Source organism: Sceloporus occidentalis, unplaced genomic scaffold (assembly GCF_023333645.1).
Source record: "Sceloporus occidentalis isolate IW3139 unplaced genomic scaffold, rSceOcc1.0.p SCAF_214, whole genome shotgun sequence".
NCBI lineage: Eukaryota > Metazoa > Chordata > Lepidosauria > Squamata > Phrynosomatidae > Sceloporus > Sceloporus occidentalis.
The window spans coordinates 1183650-1209080 of NW_028317194.1; the positions used below are offsets into that span (position 1 = coordinate 1183650).

Genomic DNA, 25431 nt, shown 5'->3' on the forward strand with positions numbered 1-25431 from the left:
AATAATGGGATAAAATGAAGTTCACCAACATTCAAGCATCTACCACCTAAAAGCCAACCAGGTGGCTTCCTTGTAATACATGGAGAACAGCCCTAATTGGTCACAAGAACCAGCCGTGTCTAGTAATGGCCAACGTAACCTTCTGTATCCTCATCAAAATACCCAAAAGCCCCATTTCGGCTCCATCTGCCAGAAAAGTGATTGCAAACAGGGATGTCATAAATGACTGATGTCCTCATGAAGAATTGAGGCTAAACGCAGGCTAAAGTTCAAGGGTTCGTCGTACCTTTCGGGGGTGAAAGAATGAAGAGTGATTGCTAAAACACACGGATCACAAAATATCTTGAGACAAGTTCTCATGGAATGGGTATTTCACAAAAACACTACTGCTACAAAAACACACAAACACAACTTTTCTTTCGGTGATTCCCACCTCTCTGGGGTCAGCAAAAACCCATACACATTTCCAACACTTATTTTACTAGCAGATAAAACCCCCCAGGTGTAACACTTTTCAGCAACATACTGAGAATTCCTGCGCTTCTAAAGGAAAAAAAAAGGCAATATTTGATGCACAAGTATCAATGTTCCGCTAAATGCAAATGGTCCACCATGATCACGCAATTGTGATAAAGGCCTCTGTTTCTTGGGGGGGGGATATCCAAACATAAAGAACGACGGCAGATTTAATGCCACGTTCGCCGATAAACCTGAATGAACACTAGAGGGCGACACACGAGTGGCTACGGCTCATGGAGTATCAATAGCATCCGCATGCATTCGGGTTGGTCGTCAGCACCAAGTGGAAAAAAACCTTCATCGTAGGGAAACCGTCATGGAACACCGAAAAAAAGGAGATGAGCACGTCGATGTAATCATACGCTTTTTCATGTGTGTCTAGCTATATTTCAGCAGCTTTAGTGAGTTTAACGGTAGGGTGCGGAGTTTCTTATTCAAATCTGCAGAACGTTCATTACTTCGGAATTTTGGATGATTTTTCTAAAGCAGTATTTTTTTTCCTCCCCTGTGAACATAGATTTTTTTTTTTTTACCTGTCACTCAAAAAAAAACGTAACATGGTTTAGTGATATCAACAGCCAGTTTAGGTATGCAAATAACTCATACAGCCCGGCGGTCCGTCCCTGAAAGATATTCTGCCCGTGTGATACACGGAGGTTATACGCTGTACAAGGCTGTTCCAAAAGTGGCCTGGGGAAAAGGTTCGCTTTAAAACCTTTTACGTGGAGCGAGCACAAGCGAGTCTTCTTTTTCCAAGCTCAGCATCGGATGAGGGAGACGTGGAAGAGGAGGTGGGCTTGTGGGCTTGAAACAGGCACGGAAAAAAGGGTCCCTCCTGCTTACAGCTCCTCGTACTCCCCGCCTGAGCGGGGCCGGCTTGGGGCCCCACCACCCAGGAAGGCTTCAAGCTCATCATATTCATCCTTCTCACTGCTCTTTTTGGTCTTCTTTTTCTTCTTCTCTTCTTTCCCATCTTCCTTCTCTTTGCTTTTCTTCAGTTTACTTTTTTTCTTCGTCGATTTGTCCTCTTCGGAGCCCTGGAAGGGGAGAGAAGCAAAAGAAACAGAATATTTACAGAAATATCTAGCAAGATTCCTGAAGTATTTGGGCTCGTGATATAAATCCGGCCTGAAACAGACTGAGGATTTATTTTATTTTTTTACATCACCTCCTTGGATTTCTTCTTCTTTTTCTTCTTTTCTTTATGAGTTTTGCTGTCTTTATCTACAAAAAACAACCCAAAATGGATATTGATGAGCAGCTCAGTCACATACAGTACGTCACAGATACAAAGCTTCAAAACCCCAACCGCAGACTTACTACGATTGCTACTTTGTTTCGTAGTCTGTAAAAACGTCCATACCTTCCTCGCTGTCGTCCTTTGTCACTTTCTCCTCCAATCCGAGCCCAAAAAGATCGGTGTCTTCCTTCATTTTAAAGGCTGGCACGATGGGTTTGGTTGCCTGTGGCGGAGGTTGAGTTGGGGCAGTTTCTTCACTGGAGCTGTCGGACATATTGCTCAGTACCGGGAACACGTCCTGGGAGCAAAGGAAAACGTCAGAGCCAACGGTACGTAACAAGAATGTAGCGACGACTCTTTAAATACTTCAACTTCTCGTCACTCACCGGCTTTTTGGTGACTTTGCTTGAATCTTCACTATCGAAATCGGGGTCATCCATGACAAAAGAGAGCATCTGTGTGGCTATCGGCCCCTCTCGGTCACTATCGGACTCCTCCTGGACCTCTGGGTTCCCTTTCTTCGGTTTGGTGGAGGTTTTCCCCGCAGGAGGTCCCTTCACCTGGGGTTGGCTGTGTTTTGGGGGTTGTGTCTGAGAAGCCAGGGTCTCCGAGGCTTTCCTGGAAACGGGAGGATAACATTGAGCTTCACACCGTAATCATTTGGTTAATGTTACCTGTCCATGATTTTCTGCCAGCAGAAGCTTTTCGAATCGAATGCCATCACGGGCGAGGGGGATTATTAAAAGGTTGTGTGATTGGGATGGGAATCAGCCGGAAGCTTTGCTAACTGCATCGGAGAAGTGTTGGCAAGTATGTCTTTCTTTCTTCCTTTTACTGTATTCTCCGGGTATTTTGAATATAAGGCACGTGCATTTTTAGGGACGTCTTTTGTAATTTTTTACAAGATACTTGCCAGGACATGAGGTTAACGTAACTGTAACGTGCTGGGTTTACATGACACACTCGCAGGATACGTGTCCCGCTCTGCTTCCGGACCCGGCTTCCACATCACTATTATACTGATTGCTCCTCGCCCGCCGCCTCACTGTCTGACACCTGGATTAACTCGGCTAAACGCATGTGTGTCTCTGATCCGGTCATCTCCCAGATACTCCCTTGACAATGGCCAAAATATCTGCCGATATCCCACGTCTATGGCTCCTCGCCTACGTTTTGTTTGCGTTGACGCTCTATGCTGTTAGTTACATATTAGAGACTCCTCTCTCTCCCTCTCTAATGATGTATCCCACAAGACACTTGTTTTCTGTTCTTCACATTTAACTCTTTGATACATTCAGCATTCTAGGTTATATACGTTCGCATTTCCCTGGATCTGCGGCTTTAGCTCTCTTGGCATCGTAATCACCCAGGAAAACACAGACTGTTACAGGCACCAAGCTCAGCCGCACCGCAGTCTGCAGGATACATTTCCTATTAATATTTAATTGCCCCGGCTGCCTGTAATTATCCTGAGCTGAAGCAACTAAATATCCACATATAACATTCATTTACAAAGCTTCTTGGGAGCGGCTGACTCTTTTCGGTTATTGCTTCTTCTAGGGCTTCCTTTAAATATTCCCGTTTTTATTAAAAAAAAAACTACTTACGCTAAGCTTCTAATTAAAAGTTATTATGTTTGTTACTATAAAAGCAGCATCTGAGCACAGACAGAACAGCCTGAACCAGTAAACCCTCCGCAGACTTCGCTTTGTACCTGTTGGATCTCGTCATAGAGGAATTTATTTTAATGTTAGAGAAATATTTTTTACATTTATTCTGCTGCCAGCAGAAATAAAAAATACCCCTCTGGGTTTCTCTGAGGTTTAGATGTAAGCGCAGGCAGCTCTTTTTACCATTTCTCCGGCTCCGAGTCGATATCTTCGTCTGCAGTGATGAGGACGTTCGGAGCGGACCCTTCTTCATCGCTGGACAAGGTGATGTTCTTGCTGGGGACCACCGAGAGCGCGTTTCCTTTCTCCGCTGGCTGGTCTTCAAGATCCAAGTCGTCCTGAAATCTGGCGACCATTGGGTTCATACTCGAAACATCCCCATCGCTGCCAGTAAGAATAGGAGAGGTGTTAATTTCAGCAGGATAGAGCCCAAATAACGTCAGATTATGGCAGGGGCAAGAACTGGTTGCAGTAATAAATGGTCACTAATGTTCTCGGCTTTATTTTTTTAAATTGGAGCTCTAGGCCTGCACCTAGTGGGACCCCGGTCCTGTTTACTGGGGGTAAGTAGGTGGTTGACAAATACTGAATATCGGGCATAGACAGCAGGCTCTGGCTCCGTGCCCAGGTACTGCCGGGCGTTAGACCCAACGTGGGGCAATATGAACGAAAGATCTGGAAGCGGCACTTGCCTGTCACTGTCTCTCCTCGTTCCGGTGGGCGCTCTTTCCGGCTCTTTCTGTACTCCACTATCCTCCAGAAAGCTGCGATCCAAGCTCTCATCGGGGATAAAGTCCTCCACGCTCTGCACTTTCGGTATCGGCTCAACAGGAGACGCGTTGTTTTCTGAGGGGAAAAAGCATTTTCGGGGGCGTCAAAATACCCCAGATTTTCTGGCAGCAGAACAGATCCAACCCGCTTCAAACCCCACGATGGTTTATAAAAACTTCTATATAAAGTTTTATATAACCACCTCCCCTCGGTATTAAAATATTTAAAGGGATACGACCGAGGGGTAATGACATACACCCCATGCAAATGTACTGCTTAGCGGGGAGAAAAGGGGATCTCAGAAGCATTATCTTCACCTGTTTTCACTGGAGGGTTCTCTGGGGTGGAGGAGCCAAAAAGCCGAGAGATAAATCCACGCTTTTGTTGAGATGCTTGAGGAGGAGTTGGAGACGACACGGAGGAAGGCGATGGAGCCATGGGTTCCGGGAGGTCCGATGCAGGAGGTGGTGGGGATGCGGCCAATGGGGGGTTAGCCGGACTTACAGAAGAGGGCTGCAGCGGCGTTCCGGGGCTGGAACTCTCCGGAGACCCAGAATTCACAGTGACCACAGGAGACTGAGAGCCAGAAGTTGGGCTTTGGCCGTTGGTGGCCGCTGGAGACGCCAGCCGTTTATTGTTTTCCAACATTTCCAGAAATCTACAGTAATCATAAAAGAAATTATAATATTATTTTCCAGGGTATTGTCGCTTTAATTTGTTGAAACGCAACCCCCTACCATAAACCTGATGCCTAGAGGAGCGATTCAGTGAGCGCCCCCCATGTTCCTCGGTTCTGACCGTGATGGAATCTACTTTCTGAACACGGAGAGTTAACAAGTAACTTACATTTCGTAGTTCTGGTCCTCCGTCTCCTGCTGGACAGACAGCTCCTCTAGAGTCGCATCGATGTCCAGCTGATTGGTCTCCAGCTGCTGTAACAAGGTCTCTCTCTGCGGGAATACGGGGAGCGGGGTCACAGGATATCCGCGAACCTCTACGCGGATCGCGTTACCGGCCCGACACCACCCTTTATTAACCCATGCCGGACCGAACACGCAAATCATGGCACTCACATTTACAAGAATTACAGAAAATAGACAAATGTTTGGTTTTTGAGCCAAATGTCAACAAAACTGCCACCCTGAATTTTAAGGTTTATCATCATGGCCCAGTAAATCTACTCCTATCACTTAGAAGCCAAGTAATGGTTTGCTCTACCTTTACAGCAGTTCAGGGCTATGATATGATGGTGTGTTCCTATTTAGACGAAACAAAGTAGCATTTTATAGTCTTTTTGGAGCCACCAGCAACAGCGGTGTTAAAAGTCTCATATGCTGATACCAATGAATAAGTAAAGCAGATGCTGTATCCGTTCCTACGGAGTCACCTTACAGCCCAGTCTTACCGGTCTGTCTGAAGCTCAATGGAGAATGCAGACTTATTCGGAGGGATTGCGGCCGGACCAGCAGGGGCTGAAACTTCACACCAGCCGCTCGGCTCAGGTGTACCATGTAAAGGTAAACCAGCAACCTGCCCGCAACGCGGCTACTGGATTAAACCCTAACCATATGCGCAGAAAACACAGCGAGAGACAGGAACGCGGGTAAAGGGCAGCGGGAAGGTGGGTGGGAAGCCACGGGACGCAGACTGAGATCTAGGGAAACGCGTGGGAGATTACTGTCCAACAAGAAAAGGATTAGATGTTGGGTATTTCTTGCCAACGGGTGATCTATTTCCCACAAGTTTAAAGGGGAAACGATACAGCCTACAGGCTAAACTACCGATATATCTGTGCGGCACCCAGAGGTGTGTCCCGGACTGGACCTGTGCCTTAGGGGTGGATAAAAGGTCCATAACACAGTCCGCTGCTTAACTAGGTCTATTACGTGGACTCAGCCCAAAGCTAAGTTGATGCTTCATGAATTAAATAAAATGCTCCTTTTAACACACCCCTGCCTTCCTGGTTTGAGATATATTTATATACTATAAGTGTATATATGGTGACGCACAACACCCTTTAATGCAACAAAGATAATACAAAGGCAGGAGACGGTGCCGAGGTGAAGCATACAGGGAGACATCTGGACAGGGCTCTCACCTGGAGCTGCAGGAAAGGGATGTTAAAAAATTTGTGCAAGTATTTCAGCCCAAAGCTGTTCTTCATGGAGGACTCAGCATAGCGGATGTAGGAAGAACCCGGGCGTCTGTGGGGGAAGCAAAGGGACGAGGGATGGAAAACGATTCAGCTGATGCGGGAACAAGGATATGAGCGCAGGCAACGAGGAGGACGCGCGGCTGCTCTTTACCAGAAAATAAACACATGGAGGGTCTAATATGGTATGAGAAATCTTTACTGGACTTACAAATTCACCCTGTGATATTGCCAAGAAGTTAGACGGCAATACAGAGGCACGGGGGAGAACAGGGGTTTCCTTCTTAATTTCGGAGGACCATTCCGCTGCAGAGCGTTTCACACTAACCGGTTCAGTTTCTCGATGCAATCTCGCACGTCGTCGGGCAGGATCACGCGATGCTCCCCCATGTCACGGTGATTGCCCAGCACACACACCGGCACATGGTTAGGGACCTTCGGCAGCTCTCTCAGGATGTAGTTAAATGTCCTGCAGCAGAGATAAAAGAAGAGATTCGGGTGTGGAAGCTATGATCGCAGTTATTTACAAAGGATGATATATATATATATACAATGTGATAAGCAAGCGTACAGACTCTCCGCTAGGGGAAGATATACTATAAGATGAGTTTCTGGACGTGGCTCCTAGAACAGCACAGGGGCCCTAAGCATTTTCACCTTTCAATAAACCTACAACATTCATTAGCATAAACCTACAAGTTACGTCACAAGCACCAATGTGAAGCCAGACCTTGTGCCAAAACAGAAGCCGAAATAAAGAGTGGGAGTATTCTAATAAATGCTATGAAACATGGCGTGGATCTACTGATGTATTTGGAAATCACAATGGGTTAAAAAGCCCCATCCCACCAATCAAAGCAGCATGAGCTGTGCGTATCATAACCAAAATGGTAAAGTCTGTTACCCCAAGGGGTGTGAGAACCGCTTACCACTGCTTGGTGATGTCAAACATCATGATCACCCCGTTGCAATTCTTATACACATCCAAGAACTCTGCATCCAGTGCCAACTCTGCGTCCCCCTGTAAATACATCCCCTGTCAGCACGGGGTATAACACGCACTAACAAGGTCAGATCTGCGGCCGCAGCGCCTGTCCTCACCTCCTGCGGCTCGTTCTCCATTTTCAGGGAGCTTTCTCCGCGCTTCTTACATTTCCCTATAAGGAAAAAGTGTGATTTATTTTTTTATGACATCACAGAACGCATTTACCGCCCAATAAATTAACGATGTACAGTTTAAGTCCAGATCGGTAACTATTGCTGGAAATGCTCGCCCCCCCCCCCCCCCCCCCCGGTCCCTAAGTGTTAACATTGACTGCCAGGGAAGCATGCTTGGCAATGGCTAAATGTTTAGGTAACAGGGTAAATATCTGAGGACATTCTGCACTTACCTTTGTCAACCACGTCCCAAACTTCTACCTTCACTATGTCATCAGTGGCTGCAAACACAAGAGAGGAGGAATTGATCAGCTTGTGAATTAAAACAACAAAAAAAGGAAAAAGTGACAGACTCTTAAGCCCTTGAAGGCCAGGAGAGCTCAGGACCCAGCTTCATGAAATGTCACATCTAGATGGTTCTGTATGGGGAGATTGGTGACCTCATGAAAATGACTGCAAGGCTTCAGGACACAGAAATCAGCCATCCCCAAACTGCAGGCTCCCTTAACACTGCCAGGAGAAGACAGCGAGGAGGACGACGGCGAGGGAGGACGGCGAGGGAAGACAGCGAGGAGGAGGACGGCGAGGGAAGACGGCGAGGGAAGACGGCGAGGGAAGACGGCGAGGAGGACGACGGCGAGGGAAGACAGCGAGGAGGAGGACGACGGCGAGGGAAGACAGCGAGGAGGAGGACGACGGCGAGGGAAGACAGCGAGGAGGAGGATGACGGCGAGGGAAGACAGCGAGGAGGAGGACGGCGAGGGAAGACGGCGAGGAGGACGACGGCGAGGGAAGACAGCGAGGAGGAGGACGACGGCGAGGGAAGACAGCGAGGAGGAGGACGACGGCGAGGGAAGACAGCGAGGAGGAGGATGACGGCGAGGGAAGACAGCGAGGAGGAGGATGACGGCGAGGGAAGACAGCGAGGAGGAGGATGACGGCGAGGGAAGACAGCGAGGAGGACGACGGCGAGGGAAGACAGCGAGGAGGGACGGTGAAGGAAGACAGCGAGGAGGGACGGTGAGGGAAGACAGCGAGGAGGGACGGTGAGGGAAAGTTCAGCAGAAGAGTATGGCCAAAACATGCAAGGAGCAGCAGCAGGGACTTGGAATAATGTGATTTATTAACACGAACAGTGAACGTCAGAGAATCCAGTCCTTACTTTTATAGTTCCAGTGGATGCTGGTGACCTGGATCTCCTGAGTAGGAATATATTCCTCCACAAACTTCTTCCCCTGCAGGCGGTGCCACAGAGTGGTTTTCCCCGTGTTACGGTCTCCTCGGATAACAATTTTCACTGGAAAAAATCAATAAACAGCCAATGTGTTTAGGAATAAGTCTGGATGATTCCACTTACCCAGGAACGGCCACGTATCCGGTGTATAGAAACCCACAGGCAGCGGGATTTTCCCGCTGATTGCATCATTCCGTTGGTTGCTATGACAATAAGACCACTTTTTGCACTGGAATCAGTGTTATACGTAACGGTCGCTGTGTCTGCATGAGCAGCTCTGGGCGATAAACGTCCTCAAATATTCCAGCTCTCATGTAATATTCCGTTTTTTTAGCCCTTAGCGGAAACGTACACATGTAGGAATCAGTAACGGGATAAATTCCTGATCACGCCTCGACACACAGCACGCTATACACACAAGGAATGCTTTGTGCGTTGGGTTTCCGCAGCCTCTGTTTGCTAACGAGGGAGGTCACCGCCGGCCCTGATCCAAGCCCCGGCCGCGTGAAAAGCAGCAACTATTTCCAAGCTACAAATACGACAAGGTTTTTGTCTGTTATACCGAAAAGTCTAATTAATGCATTGACCGATGAGGTCCTCAATTCAGTATAGTAAAAGTCATTAAAACACCCCTTGAGGTAGTAGAACCCGTGACCCGGTGCTGGAAGGAGGAAGAAGTTTCCCACTGTTGGCTTTTACACATTCCCTATAGAAACACAGGATTTGACGGCCGTTCCTGATGTATGGAGTTTAAACCCCTATCGGTCTTTGGTCAGATCCTACAGTGAGGAAAGCTTTATGTCTATTCCCTCGCTGTATTTGCCTCCACCCCTGCTGTTGGGAGACTGTTCCATTTATCTACTACCCTCTACTCTATCTACTACAGGCATCAGAGATCGCTTAAAGCTGGAACTGTCTCCAGGTGTGACTCCTCCTGTCCTAAATCCATCATGACCCAGTGTGAGGGAACAATAACAGGCATGGCCAGGGCCGGGAGGTAACAGGTTCAGCTCCTACCTATGAATTTAATGGATTGGGTGGGTGCAGAGAGACCCCCGGACCTGCCGTCATACTTACTGTTATACTGCACTCCCTTGGCAAATCTCCTCTGTAGGGACTGGTTCATCGACTGCAGTCCTGCTGGGATGTTTTTGTCTCGGACGGCCGAAGGCTCCGACCCCACCAGTTTCTTCAAAGCCGAAAACATTTTTTTTTTTTGCTTTAACTTTTCTTTTTTTACTGAATTTCTACTCAAACAGAAAACCTTGTGCGCTTCTAATAAACCCCCCGGAGGCAGGAAATCCAGGCGTAAGCAGAAGTATTTATCTATCACAAATGGGAAGGTTTGGGGGCCGAATTTAGAGGACAATCAGTGGACATAAGCTGTGGGGGTATTTCTGGTGCAATAAAATATTTCATACGTGAAGTCCGGGCAGCGACTTCCAACGAGCAGTAAACAGGTTTAGAAAAAAAGCATAAAAATGGAAATATATAAAAATTAGCAAATATCAGATTGTTCCTTTAATCCATATCTGGCCCGTTCATGAATCCTGAAACAGAAACAATATTTAAACACAGAGTCAGCAATCAAATGCATACCCCCCCCCACGGCACTTAAGCCATACCTGCCAACTGTCCCTGTCCCAAATTCCTTTAACCCTCTTTCCTCCCCTGATGCCCCTCTTTTCTAGGAGGTCAGAATGTTTGCTGGGTATGAGGGTATCGCAGGGTTCTACAGCCCTAAAACCCCCGATAATGTGTACAGAAACAGCAGGAAACAGCTTTACAAATTAAACGGGGTAAATAAACTCCATTATCCTTCTTCTAAATACCCCGCAGTAGGGCACAGAGTCACCTAGAATTGTACTGTATGGTAAGTCAGAGTTGCACGGGGAGAACATTTGCTGCATTTTTGTATCATTATATTAAATTGCTTTTATTCACAGTTTTTGAGACGCTCGGTCCCTGGCCGCTCTCATTCTGCCCCCTCAGAATAAGCCTGGTGACACTTTGGTGCAACTGCTGCCCCCGGGGACTAAGCGTCTGTGCGCACCCGCCCGGGCACAGGAGGCTTGGGTGCTATGAAAGAAAGATTGTCAATGTTTAAGGCTCATAAATCCCAATTAAAGAACAGCGAAGGAAACTTGTCCCAAATCCACATCTCCACGTCCCTCGTATCCAGCGAGTCGGTGTTTCGCGCCCCGAGTTTGGGCAGATTACCGGGCACCATAACTGCCGGCTGATGCTACAAATAAAGATCTATTCTGGGTGCAAAGTGGTAAAAGTGATGCAGTCGCCATGACAACCAGATGCGCCTGTTCACTGCTTTTAACACTTTGCACCGGAATTGAAGTTCGTACATAACTCTGGGTGGGTTTCAGAGATTGTTAGTCCCCGCTGGGTGTTGGGGAGGGTGTCTGAGTGGTGTCCATATGGTGTGTAGTGTCCGTGACGTATTATTCAGTCATTGTGTTGCAGGCTGCATAGCCTCATATGATGGTTGTGTGTTACATGCCTGACATGCTGTGTACATAACATCACTGTGTCCCCTGTCACCCTGGGTGCTGGGTGTCACCCTGGGTGCTGGGTGTCACACTGGATTGTGTCCCCTGTCACACTGGGTGTCACACTGGATTGTGTCCCCTGTCACACTGGATTGTGTCCCCTGTCACACTGGGTGCTGTGTGTGTTGTTATACGTGTGCTCAGGTTACCTGCCTATGTGTTACGTGTCACCTGCCTGTTACTGTGTTTATTAATTACAGCTCTCTGCTGCCACGTGATCCCCTCTTTCTGCCCCCTCCCACCCGCTGTTGCCCCAGCTTTCCCCCCACCCCCCCGAGTCGCACACCCCGGCACCCAGGGCTCCTCTCTTACTCTGCCTCTCTCGCTCCGAATGGTGATCCCTGAGCCGCCATCTTCCTTCCTCCTCCGCTGAGCACCTGTGGGCGGAGCCACCTCAGCTGGTACGGGAGCCGGTGAGAGCCAATAATGTACAGAAACACTCCAGGGAGAGTGTGCATGCGCAGAGATCCTTCTGCAGTGTACAGTCACAGTGCGCACATCTGGCCAATGGCATGGCACGGAATCAGCCACAGGAGCTGCTGTCTGGCTGAGCATCATGAGACTTGTAGTCTACAGCACCCCATCCCTGCCCAGTATGTAGTATGAGGGGGTTCAGGTCTGTAGTGTGCAATGATCCTCATAAGTTACCAGTAATGTGCAGAGGGGATCATGTCAGGACCCCATGTGCAGACCTGTGACAGGCCCTGGGTCCTTCTTTGTATTCTGAATGGAGGTTCCCTGTGTCCTGGGGCCACACGCTATGCTCACCATCCAACTGCTTCAATGAGGTTTGGGGGGCAGAGGGGCAATAACTGCTTAATCTACCACCACATTCTTAAAAAAAAGCCTACAGCTCCCTAGGGCAGACTTAGTAATATTGTATGTAGGTGGTGGTTCTCCTGCAGTTTCTACATGGGGACCACTTTTAAGTAATTGGACACCAAAGACCAAGGTCTGCTGGCCCACAACCAAACCTCACACGGTATTACCAAATGAACTGCCTCTGAGACTATTGAAATATAAACCCTTTAATAGCCCACCATGTTATGTTACCCTAATGGCTCTAATACCGGTTGCCGTGGTAACACTGATGCTATTCTTTAAAGGTACACATCATTGATTCACCTGCATTCAAGCAGGGATATCAACCATAACACACTGAGAGCAAAAGCACCAATAGGAGGAATAGGAAGGAGTCGGCTCCAGACTGTGTGACCCCAAGAATCTGCCCCTTCACCCTGAGACTCTGAGATTGGGGCAGTTACTCTGAGACTCTGGGGCAAACCCTGAGCGTTCCCAGGTATGGGTATTACGGGTCACTATGCAGAGGCATATGGTACCATACTCTATTCACCTATCGCAAACTTTATAACTGCCGAAAGGAGAAAAATAAATCCCTGAGGATCTCGGTGATCCGGCCGCTCTCCCCCTCCAAGGATTTTAGTTAATGAGAATGTGTTTTTATTAAGACATTAGACTTTCTGCTTGGATATCGTTGCTAATGCGTTCAGAGAATCTGGTATAAAGCAGACAGATGCCATCTGAGCGTATATTGGGAGACTTGATCAATACTGCACCCTCCCACGCTGCTCATCCGAGCGGAAGAGCGAGCCTTTGTACCACGCTGCCATGTTCTCAGGGATACGCGTCAGCAACGAACATGATGTAACCGTCACCCACAGCCTTTTTTTAGTAGTGTAGTAGAAAAAATAAAACACTAGCAAATGTAAAAAATCTATAGCCAATCAGAAGAACTTTTGGTGAGTAGCACCGACAGCCTTTCCATCTACAAACGAGAACCACATAGTTGTGGCTTTTCTTTTCTTTTTCTATAAAAGGCCTGGATTGCCTATATAAAAAGTTATTTGTATTCATTCTCTTTCATACCTTTTTGGGGTATTTTGTTGATATCCACATAAAAACCATCTTCAAATATCTCTTAAGCACTACATTTATTGATCCTCTTGGGAAATTGGGGGTTACGTAAAAGAATAATAGTGTATTATTCTGAGATTAGTGGATCAAGATTTTATCTGTGAGGTCATTTCAATTCGGTGCTGGTGGAACCGTTGACCTGCTCCATGTCCTCGTGTTCACCGGGTCCTAGTCTGTAAAGAGATCGCAATGATGAGCCTCCCTGCCAGAAAGTCTGTTCCACGTATCTACCACCCTCTCAGTAAAGTAAAACTTCCTTCTATTCCATCTCAGTCTCTGATTCTGGACTCTTGTTGTAACTTTTCTCCTCCTTCCCTCCTGTCCTTTTTCCAAGTCTCTCTCCCCATCTCTCTCTATCCCCCCCCCCGTCTCTTTCTCCCATCCCCTCTGTCTCTCCCCAGGCTTGAAAACTTTTCATTTTTCCCGTGTGATCACAAGAGCTAGCATTTGGCTTTATAGTCTTGCTGTATTTTTATATTCCCTGTTGGTAGTCATATGATTCCTAACAGTGGTATTAGTAGCGGTAAAGCCGGATGTCCCATTGATGTCATCAATGGCCCATTCACTACGATGGAATTCCTGAAAAATTAACCCGTTATTAACCCTGACTTTTTTTAAAGTCCACTTTTGTCTTCCAATCAATGCGATCTCCAGCACTTTTCCCCCTTTTACGAGTACTCCTGCCTAATCTGTCTGATGTAAACTTGAATTTGAAGCTCATTCTAGCAGTGACTTGGCTGGTGGCTCTGCTTTGCCTTCACGTCTGCCATGCTTAAACTTTCCCCAAAACCTAGACACTTCCAAAATCATTATCCACAATGATACCCGGTAATAAATAAACGCCAAGGGTTATATTTTAAGCTGGACGTCCAATTTTTTTTACCTTCTAGCCATCCTGGATCTTGGAGGCACTTGGCTGGCTGGAGGTGGACTCCATGAGATGACGAAGCTTGTCCTCTACAATCTTTATTTTGTCTAACGTGTCCGTACTCTCAGTGTTGCCGGCATCCTGTGCCAACAGAAATATATGAGCTTAGCAACGAGTTCTGTGTCCCAATAGCCGTCCCCTGGGCTTGTGTCTGTTCGGTCTTGGCCTTTCAATCCCAAGACCCACTATCCCCAATAACTCCAGTTCTACCTGTGAACCTTAGCATGTTACTTGTGTCCCCATTGCATGTTGTATAGCGTGTTGGTGCTTCTCTCTGTATTATATATATAGTGCCCTAAGTACCTCTCTCACCGATAGTACGTGGTACTCTAGCCGGACCCTTTTCTTCATACCTTATCTTTAATTATGACATCAGAGAGCTTCCTGTACAGGCTGCCGATGCCATTCTGCAAGGTGACAGCCAGCTTCTGGTCAGAATCTACTTTCGATGGGACCCCCTTCAGTTTCTCCTGCTGCGACTTCTCAAGCCTTTTCAGATTTATAATGGCAACAAAATAAATGTTTGACAGCATCAAAGAATGGAAAGCATCGGGCGGTTACAATGAAGCAAATATCTTTATTTAAAGGGGGGGTTGTATCAGGAGAGGTCCTACCTTTTGGCTCTCTGGCACTGCCTGGATAGCATGCGGGCGAATTTCTTTTCCAGCTCACGCAGTTGGCCCCGAAGTGTGTCACGTTCACGAGTTCTCATCTTGATTTCCCCGCAGAGAAATTCACTCTGCTCAACCTGGGCTTGGATCCTCCCTGAGATCTCCTGCAGAGATTTCACCCACAAACATGGTGATATGAGACAAACGGGTTACAGTCCGAGGAAGGGTCATACCCACACCGGAACATCACACGTTAAGTATACCGGTAAACACGACACTTGGTTAAATCTTGTAGAAACCCTCCGGCACAGACATTATTACTGCTGTCTTTCTGTGTAGCTTTTGCTGTTGGGCGTCCATTGATCTCACGGCCCCTTTAAATTGGGAAGCTTATAGAAATGTAGAGTTTTACATTCCCCTGCTTTCCCCCAATTAAAGGGCAGATTTATTAATCTGCCTAATGAAAAGGGCAACTGGAAACTGTACTTTCTAGTGGACTTCCCATTATAGCACCGGCTCTGCACTAACTACTTCTCACCAATAGAGGGAGCTCTCATAGTATCGATGCGTATCGAAGCCAAAATTGGGTTTAAAAAAAGAAACATTTCCAACTTAAATAAAACCTTTTAAAGGTAATGAACATTGTGTGTTAAATCTTGATGGTTCCCAAGCTGTGTGTTGACTGCCCTGTTGATGCGTTTTGAGTTTGTTTTTTTGGGGCATAATGAAGAGACGTGTTGAGCTCAAACTAGAGAAAGTTACCGAGACTTTTAAACACGTGACGCCCATCATTTCATCAGCTGGGTCCATGGACTTCGCTGCCTTCTGAATTTTGTCTTTTTCACTGTCCACCATTGACTCTGGAAAACAAAAGGAGTCACACGCAGGTCACTTACCTTCTGTAAAACCTAAATAAAGCTGCCTCTGGCAAAAAACCCGGTGGCCTTCAAAGCTAACAACCTTTGTTAGTCGAAACGTGAACATATGTACTGTTCTTTTAGTCTGTGAGCCACTGGGGGCCCAAAAGACTAAGGGAAACCCTAGTAACCACCTTGTAACTTCTATTCCTGATACAACACTGTGGATCATGGAAGCGGGTTGGTTTTGTCTGGTTAACACTTACCTTCTGGAAGTATCTTCTTAGTTCTCTTATTGTCGCTGAAAATGAGGCCTGCCTATTAACAAGGAAAAGCGGAACATTTCAGATAATAAAGTACCACAATCCTGGCTTCAATAGCAACTCTTTATACAGAGGCCTGGGTGCGCTATCAATGGTTCTGCAGTTCTATAGAATTTCCTTAGAATTTAACACGATCACAACTGGTTCAATCCCGTAAATCCATTGTCAGTATTGAACCGCTCATCCTGTGATCTCAGCAACGCCAACTCTCTTACGGTGGACTTACCGAGTCCCGTCTCTCCTGCTCAAGTTCCAACATAATCTTCTTAGAAATTGCTCCATTAATGTCCCTTGTCTGCTTGTCCTTTAAAAGTTGACTCTCAAGAGATTTCATATTCATCTTAAAGCCAAAACATAGGCGTTCAATCAATAAATAATGTGTTGTGCGTCTCCGGCCTCTCTGTTGGACAGTCATGTTATCTGTTCTCCTCACCTTAACAGTTTGTTTGGCTGCAACGAGTTCTTCTGCCACCTTAGTGGTGTCTTCTAGTACCTTGTGATAAAAGGAAATGGTGTTCTCCATCTTTTTCACATCTAGTGGGTAACGCCAGGATTCCTGAAAGAGATGGGATGGAAAGAGATAACGCTAGTCGGCCATCGAGGTGTCTCTGAGAACTTCAGCTTCAGTTAGTAGGGTTGTTGTCTTTCCTGTAGTAGGTCCTTCTGTCCCCATGGCTTGTATGTGGTGGGATCACAAAGGACCTCTGTCTGCCCAGTGTAATCGTGGAACAAAGTAACCTAAGAGGCGGGTGTTGTTGGCCATCAGATGCCCCAATATTTACCCAAGGTTTACCCCGTTATTCTAAATTAATATGTGTGAGTTCCGGGGTGCCGTAATTCCCAGAATCTTACCTCTTTTAAGCACTCCAGGATCTTAGTGTACGTCCATTTCATCGCCTTCACACTGTCCAGCTTTACTTTCATATTTTCGATTTTATTTTCCAAGTCGCGGATTGTCTACAAAACATTAAAGACACAGTAGAAAGCCAATGCAACACCCCAAAAAATCATCAAAAATACATCCGTGCGCGACATCAGCGTATTATAGAAAAGGTTATCTATACATTTGCTCTATATTTGGCTAACGCAACGTATTCCGGGGCAGTAGATCCCAGGGACGTCTTTCATTGGAGCCCCCGTCCGCCGGCATGGGGTACATTTTAATACCTGCTTGTCCTGTAATTGCTTTTTGTCTGGTTTCACCGTCTTCTTCAGAGCTTCCAACTCAACCTTCAAATCCTGGATTCTCTTCTCCCGTTTACGGACTTCGTATGTCACAATATTATAGGCATTGATGGTGTCGAAAAGGTTCTTCTTGAGATACTCCCTGGCATCCTATAAAACGTTCAAATAACTTACTTTCTCATCCACATATGGGATCATGATGTGGTTTTTTTTCCACCGGGGACCATACCCAACCCTTTCCCGTTCCAAGGCTGGCTGAGGGTTACAGGAATCGTAGCCCAAAACAGAGGATCCACAGGGTGGGCTCCTCTGCTCTGATATAGCTGGTGGGAAAAGGGGTGTGGCTTTTTCAAGATCTCGCTCCACCCACCCCATTCATCTTTAATTTTGCATGGAGGGGCATATAATGAGTTAATTGTTTTGGTCTCACCTTCACGGAGGTCCCGGACAGTACCACACGCTTCTTTTTGGAATCCCATCCCTTGCACGCCTGCGTTAAGACGTCTTTTTCATACTGTTCACCAAAAAACAGGCAGGTTTGGCTTTATTAGGAGCTTGGTTACTCTAACATAACGTTTTATTTGAAAATTTTAATTAAAAAACCTAAAAAAACGTAGTGGCAGGTATTTGAAGAAGATGGGCTTTCCCCCCCCACACACAGGATGCCTAATCTACCTTATTTCACAAAGGTAGAAGGTACTCACGTTATAAAAAACAGGGAAGTTATTGAAACATGTGAGTTTTTGTAACAATGTACCTATTATCAAGAAAGTGACATTGAATCCTCCCGCATGATCAATCAATACATTTCCTGGTTATTTAACTGGTGGGAAAGTTCATTTATTTTGTTCCTTATTTTTTTTCCCTTATGTATGGGAACTTTTTCAATCTTTTAGGGTGTTCTGGTATTCGTCATTACACAGATACCGAACCCAGATTACCTGTTCAGCGGCTCGCAGGCTCGCCTCACCGTGCCTGATACTGGTTTTCAGGTCCCAAATGGTCTTTGAGTTCTGGAAAATGGTGTCCCGGGTCAGCTGGCTCAGTGTTTCGTGTCCTTGACCTGGTCCAAAAGATTTAATTACTAGTCTGCACCCCAGACTTCAGAGACGTCAGAGAACCCAGTCAGATCTCCCGGGGGTTTATCTCAAGATGGGGGTGTAGGTAAGACCTTAAAATAATGGTCCTTCACCGATAACTGAATTCTGCCCCAAAATGTCATAAATACAGACCCATCGCTGGCTTCACTGTTACATTCCGGGACAATCTGATCTCGGGTCTAAAAATCCATATGCAATAAAACACGTTCATTTCACTTGTAATTATTATTATTTATTGTTTTATATAGCGCCATCAAATTCCGGAGCGCCGTACAACTTGTTACATTGTAACCAGGATATTAGTGGCTCCCGATGGCCAGACGTGTACGGAAACACATCAGGAAATCCGTTTCTGCTGTAAAGCAAAAGATCTCAACGTTTCGCAATGTCAGGGCCAACGACTCAGAAGGAAGTTACAAGGAAACGCTTGGCCTTAACTGTCATTTAAAAGATGATATCTTTCCAAAGAATGCAGAGCCACAAAATGACTTTACAATTAAACGACGTAAATACAATCCATTTGTCTTCTTCTAAAAGCCCCACTCAGTTATACCAAAAAGTCCTTCCCCAGCCACGGTCCCCAAACAAAAGCGCCCCCCTCTGGCTATTTAAGCTTCCTACCCAAACGGTCCTCACCCTGCAGCAGGATGACGGCTCTCAGCTCCGCCAGCTGCTCCTCAGCACAGGGCCCGACTGGCACACTGGGATACCGGGAAATTTCCCGGTGGGCCGGCCGGTCCATGGGCTGGCAGACCAACATTCAAAGCAGTCGCCCTGTTAAAAGCATCCGTCGTGCGGCCGCGAAGTTCAAAGCAACTGTCATGCGGCTGTAGGACCGCCTCCACCGGCTGCATAATGAAGTTAAAGAGGCCGGCGTGCACACACCGTGCCGCCCAGTGGCAGCAGTGCCTCAGCTCTTCGTCTCGCCCCTTTTAAGACATGACATCCAAGGGGCGGGCTCACAGAAGAGAGGATCTCAGGGGGGAAAAAACACAAAAATGTAAGTATTCAAAGAAAAGGTTAGAGTAGGTGAGCTTAAATGATATATAAATTGATAAAGTGTTATAACATTTAGCAGTGGCGGAACATCACTCGCAGCGGGGCCCTGAGTTACGCCCCTGACATTTAGTGATGCAAACGCTCAAATTTGTATAATCCTCAATGAATGTTGCAACTTGTTATAACACCCAGTGATACAAAGTATAAAATTGGATACTCGTATATAAATCTCTGTAAATCTTCTTTCCAATGGAGATGCCTCAATTACATGTAAAACAAACACCGCAAATAATAACGTGGATTGTTGCTCCACATAAAGATGGCCGAGGCTATCAGAGGATTGCCTGAAACTTAGCTGCAGCACGGTGGGCAACACCATCCAGCGGTTTCACAGGACCGGTCACGCTCTGCTTCAGTATGTACGGTACATGTTGGCATTCATGGTTCCTTCAATGAACTGTAGCTCCCCAGTGCCGGCAGCACTCATGCAGGCCCAGACCATGACATTCCCACCACCATGCTTGACTGTAGGGAAGACACGCTTGTCTTTGTACGCCTCACCTGGTTGTCTCATTAGACCACAGGACGTGGTTCCAGTAACCGGTGTCCTTCGTCTGCTTGTCTTCAGCAAACTGTTTGCGGCCATCATCTTTAGAAGAGGCTTCCTTCTGGGACGTGCAGACCAATTTGATGCGGTGTGCGGCGTATGGTCTGAGCCATACAGGCTGACCATATTTTATTGAAAAGGATTAATGGCAATAAATTGTGGCTTCAGGTGTATCATGATTTTTTTAGTGTACTGAAGTACTCCCAATCCCATCACATAGAGGCAAAGCTGTGGGAGAGGCTTTTCCCAGATTTTTTTTGTCACTTTGTGCCCTATTGCTGGGTATTTGTGTAACCGAGTGGGGCATTTAGAATAACGGGATTTATTTACTCCATTTAATTTATAAAACCGTTTCCTTCTGTTTCTATACACATTATCGGGGTTTTTAGAGCATGCAGAAAGTTATTTTCCTTCCGCTTGGTTTAACGCAATAAAACGCCATAAGGTTATAATGTTAGATAAATTCTAATCGTTGTGTGCGTGACCATTGTTAGGAACATGTAATTACAGGCCGCTCTGCGCATTGTGCAGTACGTAATGAAACCCAACCCTTGAGGCATGAAGCTTTTCTTTTGTGGATTCCCTTCAATGAACACAATGGGGATATTTGTGAGAAAATAAAGCGGTGCCTCTGCGGTTTTATATAAGAGACACTGCAGACACCTCCACGAATATTTCCCAAAATGTATTTGGTCGGGGTAGATGGGCTGAGTCATCCATCCCTGCCCCAGCCTTTAGCTCGCTCCCATCCTCCAAATAATCTTCAGGTTCACTCCATCTTGTCCCCGTACTTTGTCATCTTCTCACCAGGACCCACTTTTTGCTGTATTTCTGAAATAAAGAGATCAGACTGGATTTAGGCACGGGTGCTGCGTCGCTGCACCGCAACTATGGAGAGTATGCCAAGCGTGATGTATGTGAGTTATGTGTACGGCTGAGTATGTTGTGTGCGTGACTGAGCATGGTGTGTGTGTGTGTGGTGAAGTACAGTGTGGTGTGTGTGGCAGAGTACAGTGTGTGTGACTGAGCGTGGTGTGTGTGGCGGAGTGAAGTGTGTGACTGAGCAAGTTGTGTGTGTGGCAGAGTACAGTGTGATGTGTGTGACTGAGTATGGTGTGTGTGTGTGTGTGTGAGACTGAGCATGGTGTGTGTGTGTGGCGGAGTGCGGTGTGATGTGTGTGTGTGTGACTGAGCATGGTGTGTGTGTGGCAGTGTGTGTGTGTGTGTGAGAATGAGCGTGGTGTGTGTGGCGGAGTGCGGTGTGATGTGTGTGACTGAGTATGGTGTGTGTGTGGCAGAGTGCGGTGTGATGTGTGTGTGTGACTGAGCATGGTGTGTGTGTGTGGCAGTGTGTGTGTGTGTGAGACTGAGCATGGTGTGTGTGTGACTGAGTATGGTGTGTGTGTGTGTGTGGCAGAGTGCGGTGTGATGTGTGTGTGTGTGGCAGTGTGTGTGTGTGAGAGTGAGCGTGGTGTGTGTGGCGGAGTGCGGTGTGATGTGTGGCAGAGTACAGTGTGTGTGTGTGTGAGACTGAGCATGGTGTGTGTGGCGGAGTGCGGTGTGATGTGTGTGACTTAGCATGGTGTGTGTGTGGCAGAGTACAGTGTGTGTGTGTGGCGGAGTGCGGTGTGATGTGTGGCAGAGTACAGTGTGTGTGTGTGTGTGTGTGTGTGTGTGTGAGACTGAGCGTGGTGTGTGGCCGAGTGCGGTGTTTCTGACCATGCGCAGTACGATGTGATGTCACCCAATACTATCAGACCAACTGACAGTCCTAATTTATATATATAAATTCCAAGTAGGATCCTGGGTCCAAAAACAAATCTTGATCCACATGGACCTGCTTCATAATGACAGTCTACTCCCGACGCATGTCACCGGTTCTATAGGCAGGATACCGGTTACATTACAGGGTCTATAAGCACCTCTAGCAGCCGGCGACGGGGTTTCTCCAGTTTCCAGATAAATCCACAGGTCGGAGCATCTTTGCGCCTCCCGTCTCGTCACTCCATAACTGGCCACCGATCCTGCAACTGAAGCCAGGCCACGGTTACTATATCACAGGGGCCACTCTACCCCTCCCCTCCCCCAGTACTCCAAGGAGTGAGGGCTTTTGGTAATTTCTCCTGAAAAAGGGGGATTCTGACCCTGAATGAGGGGAGCGCGGCTCGAAAGCAAAGAAATTCTTAACGGCAGATATCCAAGACTTATCTGCTTACAACAGATGGCGCGGAGACAGATAGACGCGCTTCCAAACAGCGACCTGCCAGCTCACAACCACGTGGCAAACCGTCAACGAGATCGGCCAGCTAACCGCAGCATTACCGTTAGTGAACGGGACAATCAAGATTTCGGTTGTAAGCCATGCGCCAAAAAGCTACATGATGCAACGTTTAGTGCGGTCCATCCGCAGCGGGAACCAGAAACCCCCCAACCGGAGAGCTCTGTATGCAGTCATAATTTGCCGTTTTTTTTATATTATTGTGTCTTTTGCAGGGAATCTGAATGCATTTGTAGGAGAGTCTCCTGTGCAAACCGCAGACACCGCTGGGATATCATCACCGCTGACACGCGGGTCCGGTGCCCGGTGCCATGTGTCACCTCAGTGGTGTTTGATGCAGAAAACAAAAATATTCAACAGAAAATTAGGTTTTGTGGCCTGGACATATATGCAAATCTGAATAATTTGCATATGTGGCTGCATGCTGATTGTATTAGGTTAAGGGTGTTTTCTGTACATCGATAGCATGCAGTAGTTTTCTGGTTCCCGTTGACTCTCTTACCCACAGATATAAGGACGCTCCACTGCAGGGGATACGGCAGCCTTGTGTTCAGTAGCTTCTGGGCAATAAAAGCAGCCCCTGAACCTGCAGATACAAACATACTCATGCAGCACCAAGGCTGGCTACAGTTGTCTCGCATAAGTGGTCAGTTGAACACCTGTGAACAGGTAAAAGGCTCTTACGGCCAGCATCACGACCGCCTGCCCGACAAGCACCGGCAAAGAGCCTTTTTACTACTCTGGGACATTTTTTTTTTTTGCCCCAAGCAATGACTTTTAATCCATCTTTCCATTTACCACTGCATGCGCTCAGTTACTTCTTCACTATATCGAGAGCTCCAAATACACATTGCCTGGCTAGATAGGCGTAATATATTGTATTATAAATCCTGAGTTCTTGTGGTCTGGCTTTCTATTGCTGTAATAGGGATTACCTGTTATAAAAGTTCCTATCCCCTTCACAAAAGCACGCGACTGACACCCAGCGTACTCCGACAAGCCCTGAAACAGAAAGTGAGACGTGACAACAGCACCGTCTAATGTCAAATGATCTGTCTGCGGTGGTCTCCAAGACCCTACACGGGTCCAGTATCTGCAGACTGATCCATGCCACGTGGCCACCATACACATCCCGATCCCCGCCGGCCCGCAGAAGCAACCTATTCAGTTTGAGACTTCCCTATACTCTGCGTGTTTATGATGACACGTCTATTTTTCACTGAAAACGAGGGCAGCTCGAGCCTCTGTCGATTGTAACACCCACCTACTGGGACCATAAATCAAGATACAGAACACAATAGAAACGCCAGCTGGAACTGGATGTCCAAATAAAGTCAAACGCACATTAAATACACGTATAGCGCGAAACGCGCCAAGTCCGGACCTGTCAGGAGTTCCCTTTGTCTTTTAATTACTGACCAAAGATGTGTATAAAGACCATTTGATTTTATTTGGACATCAACCTCGCCGCGTTTCAAAAATGCCGAGTCTGCACCCCCCCCCGGCAGTTAAACACACCTGCTCTGCCCAAAAAGATAGCTGAACACCAGGCCCTGGGTGAATATATAAGATTTACCTAAATTGCCCTAATTACGCCGCACCTGCACCTTATCTCAGAACACACACCTTACATTGTAAAAGAAATATTTCCGCACTAATACAAAGGCAGCATTGAAACCACGCGGCACAGAACCCGCTACATATTCAAATACCCGGGAACTCTCATCCTTATCAACGATTTGTGTCACCTGCGCTGGGACAGATGACAGACTGAAAAGTTTCAGCCTCTTTTAAGCCTGCACATACTTAGCGAGCAGCAGTCCTGAGAATCGGGACACCGAGCAGTTATCAAAACTGACCCAGAAAGTTAGTAACTGGGAGAAAAACTCTAAAATGTTTCTCTTGCCTCCTCTGTGCCGCTTTTTCCTCCCCTGATGCCCCTCTCGCCTATGAGCCCTGAATGTTTGAATGCCTTCTGCCCAGCGCACACAGTTACAGAGCAGACACACACCGGGTGCTTGGCAGCCACAGCATCATCCACCCGAGACAGACCCACGGTAACCATCCTTTGTGTGAGACCTCCTGCCAGTCTTGGCACGCAGAGCACTTCCGGGTCCGTGACACGCAAACAGGACTTCCAGTTCAGTTTCGGAGCAGCGCCATCTAGGGGCGCGGAGCTGGTAGCGCAGGTTCCATCACACAGACAGAGGACTATATATATATATATGGGATCTTTAAGTGGAGCACTGATATTTTACACCCTGAAGCTGAGATCTGTGGCAAAAGGTGACCAAACCGGCATTATCTGCCTGTTCCTCCTCGCTCCTAACGGGCAGCCAAACCAACCAGCAACTAAACAATAGAGGACAGATAACTTGAAGGGGAGGAATAATCCTGCAGATCCCGGGAACAGGAAGTTAAGATGGCTTTAACACATATACATTTATATTTCGGTCCGTAAACACTATCACCCGGGCTCATTCAGTGTCATGAACAGCAATACGCAACGCCGAGGTTTCAACTGGGAATCGGAGCTCCTTTCAGATGTGATGACTGGCAGCACAGGGGCTTAGTTGTGCCAACTTTCCTGGATCTGGTAGGACAGTCCTGAATCCCATCCTCTAAAGACAGCAGGAGAGGACCTGTAAGAGTTACTAGTGGAGCTCTGCGCTGCTGTCTCCATACTCCGAGGATCTCCGGGGGATGAAATAAAAATGTACCCGATGACGGGCGTACAGCGTCTAACTTCCCCGAGGCTACACTGAACGCCGATTGGTTCGTACCAGTCTGTGATGTCACGTCCAGCCCCAGAAAGCACCAGGAATGTCCCAAGTAATGCTGGGATTTTCCTCCGTCGGCAGCCGACGGGCGCCCACGCACGATAAACCGAAGATGGAAAGTGAAGAGACTCCCGAATTCCTGCATCACTTTCAGGTACCGTTTATAACGAAACGAAACCGGTTCCTGTTTTATGGAGACATGTGCTGCTCCGTGTCACACGGCTGCTCCGTACAAATAACAGACGTGTATACAATGAGAACAGCCATCTTAACTTCCTGTTCTCAGGATCTGCATGGTTATTCCTCCCCATTAACGTATATCTCCCACGAGGAAAGGAGAAGGGAGAGAACTTCAGGACAGGGAATTAATCAGATGATGCTGGCTCTGCCACAAACTGCCACCAATCTCAGCTTCCATGAGATTAATGATCTCTGGCGACTCGCGGGTACCTCGTATGAGATGTTGCATGGACTCTTATAAGATTGACCTACATGCCACGTGAGTCCTTTCACCGGGAAT

General features: G+C 47.1%; 2 protein-coding genes and 1 pseudogene across 2 annotated transcripts; all 3 read right to left on the reverse strand.

The window, feature by feature from the left end:
• Positions 1-1358: 1358 nt before the first annotated feature.
• LOC149277466 (rab-like protein 6) lies at positions 1359-9951 on the reverse strand (annotated as a pseudogene).
• Positions 9952-14129: 4178 nt separating this feature from the next.
• LOC149277467 (coiled-coil domain-containing protein 183-like) lies at positions 14130-18989 on the reverse strand. The gene is made up of 11 exons (XM_089502910.1): positions 18869-18989; positions 18089-18210; positions 17578-17661; positions 17130-17297; positions 16815-16919; positions 16396-16518; positions 15906-15957; positions 15545-15642; positions 14786-14946; positions 14525-14660; positions 14130-14252 (listed from the first exon to the last, which is right to left on the reverse strand). Exons 1-11 carry the CDS (start codon positions 18987-18989, stop codon positions 14130-14132), a joined length of 1293 nt encoding a protein of 430 aa, XP_089359036.1.
• Positions 18990-20622: 1633 nt separating this feature from the next.
• TMEM141 (transmembrane protein 141) lies at positions 20623-24196 on the reverse strand. The gene is made up of 5 exons (XM_089502911.1): positions 24143-24196; positions 23067-23133; positions 22634-22717; positions 21749-21883; positions 20623-20684 (listed from the first exon to the last, which is right to left on the reverse strand). Exons 1-5 carry the CDS (start codon positions 24194-24196, stop codon positions 20623-20625), a joined length of 402 nt encoding a protein of 133 aa, XP_089359037.1.
• Positions 24197-25431: the final 1235 nt, after the last annotated feature.

Bases quoted from the DNA above. Each gene is read 5' to 3' on its own strand.
- LOC149277467 (XM_089502910.1), bottom strand. From the start codon at position 18,989: ATGGACCGGCCGGCCCACCGGGAAATTTCCCGGTATCCCAGTGTGCCA. The intron at 18,211-18,868 runs GTAGGAAGCTTA...CTTTTGGACCAG, and splicing joins GCAGGGTGAGGACCGTTTGG to GTCAAGGACACGAAACACTG. The intron at 15,958-16,395 runs GTGAGGAGAACA...CCTTGTTAATAG, and splicing joins CAGCCAAACAAACTGTTAAG to GCAGGCCTCATTTTCAGCGA.
- TMEM141 (XM_089502911.1), bottom strand. From the start codon at position 24,196: ATGGTTACCGTGGGTCTGTCTCGGGTGGATGATGCTGTGGCTGCCAAG. The intron at 22,718-23,066 runs GTAATCCCTATT...TTGTATCTGCAG, and splicing joins GATAGGAACTTTTATAACAG to GTTCAGGGGCTGCTTTTATT. The intron at 20,685-21,748 runs GTATCCTGCCTA...TCTTTATTTCAG, and splicing joins TAGACCCTGTAATGTAACCG to AAATACAGCAAAAAGTGGGT.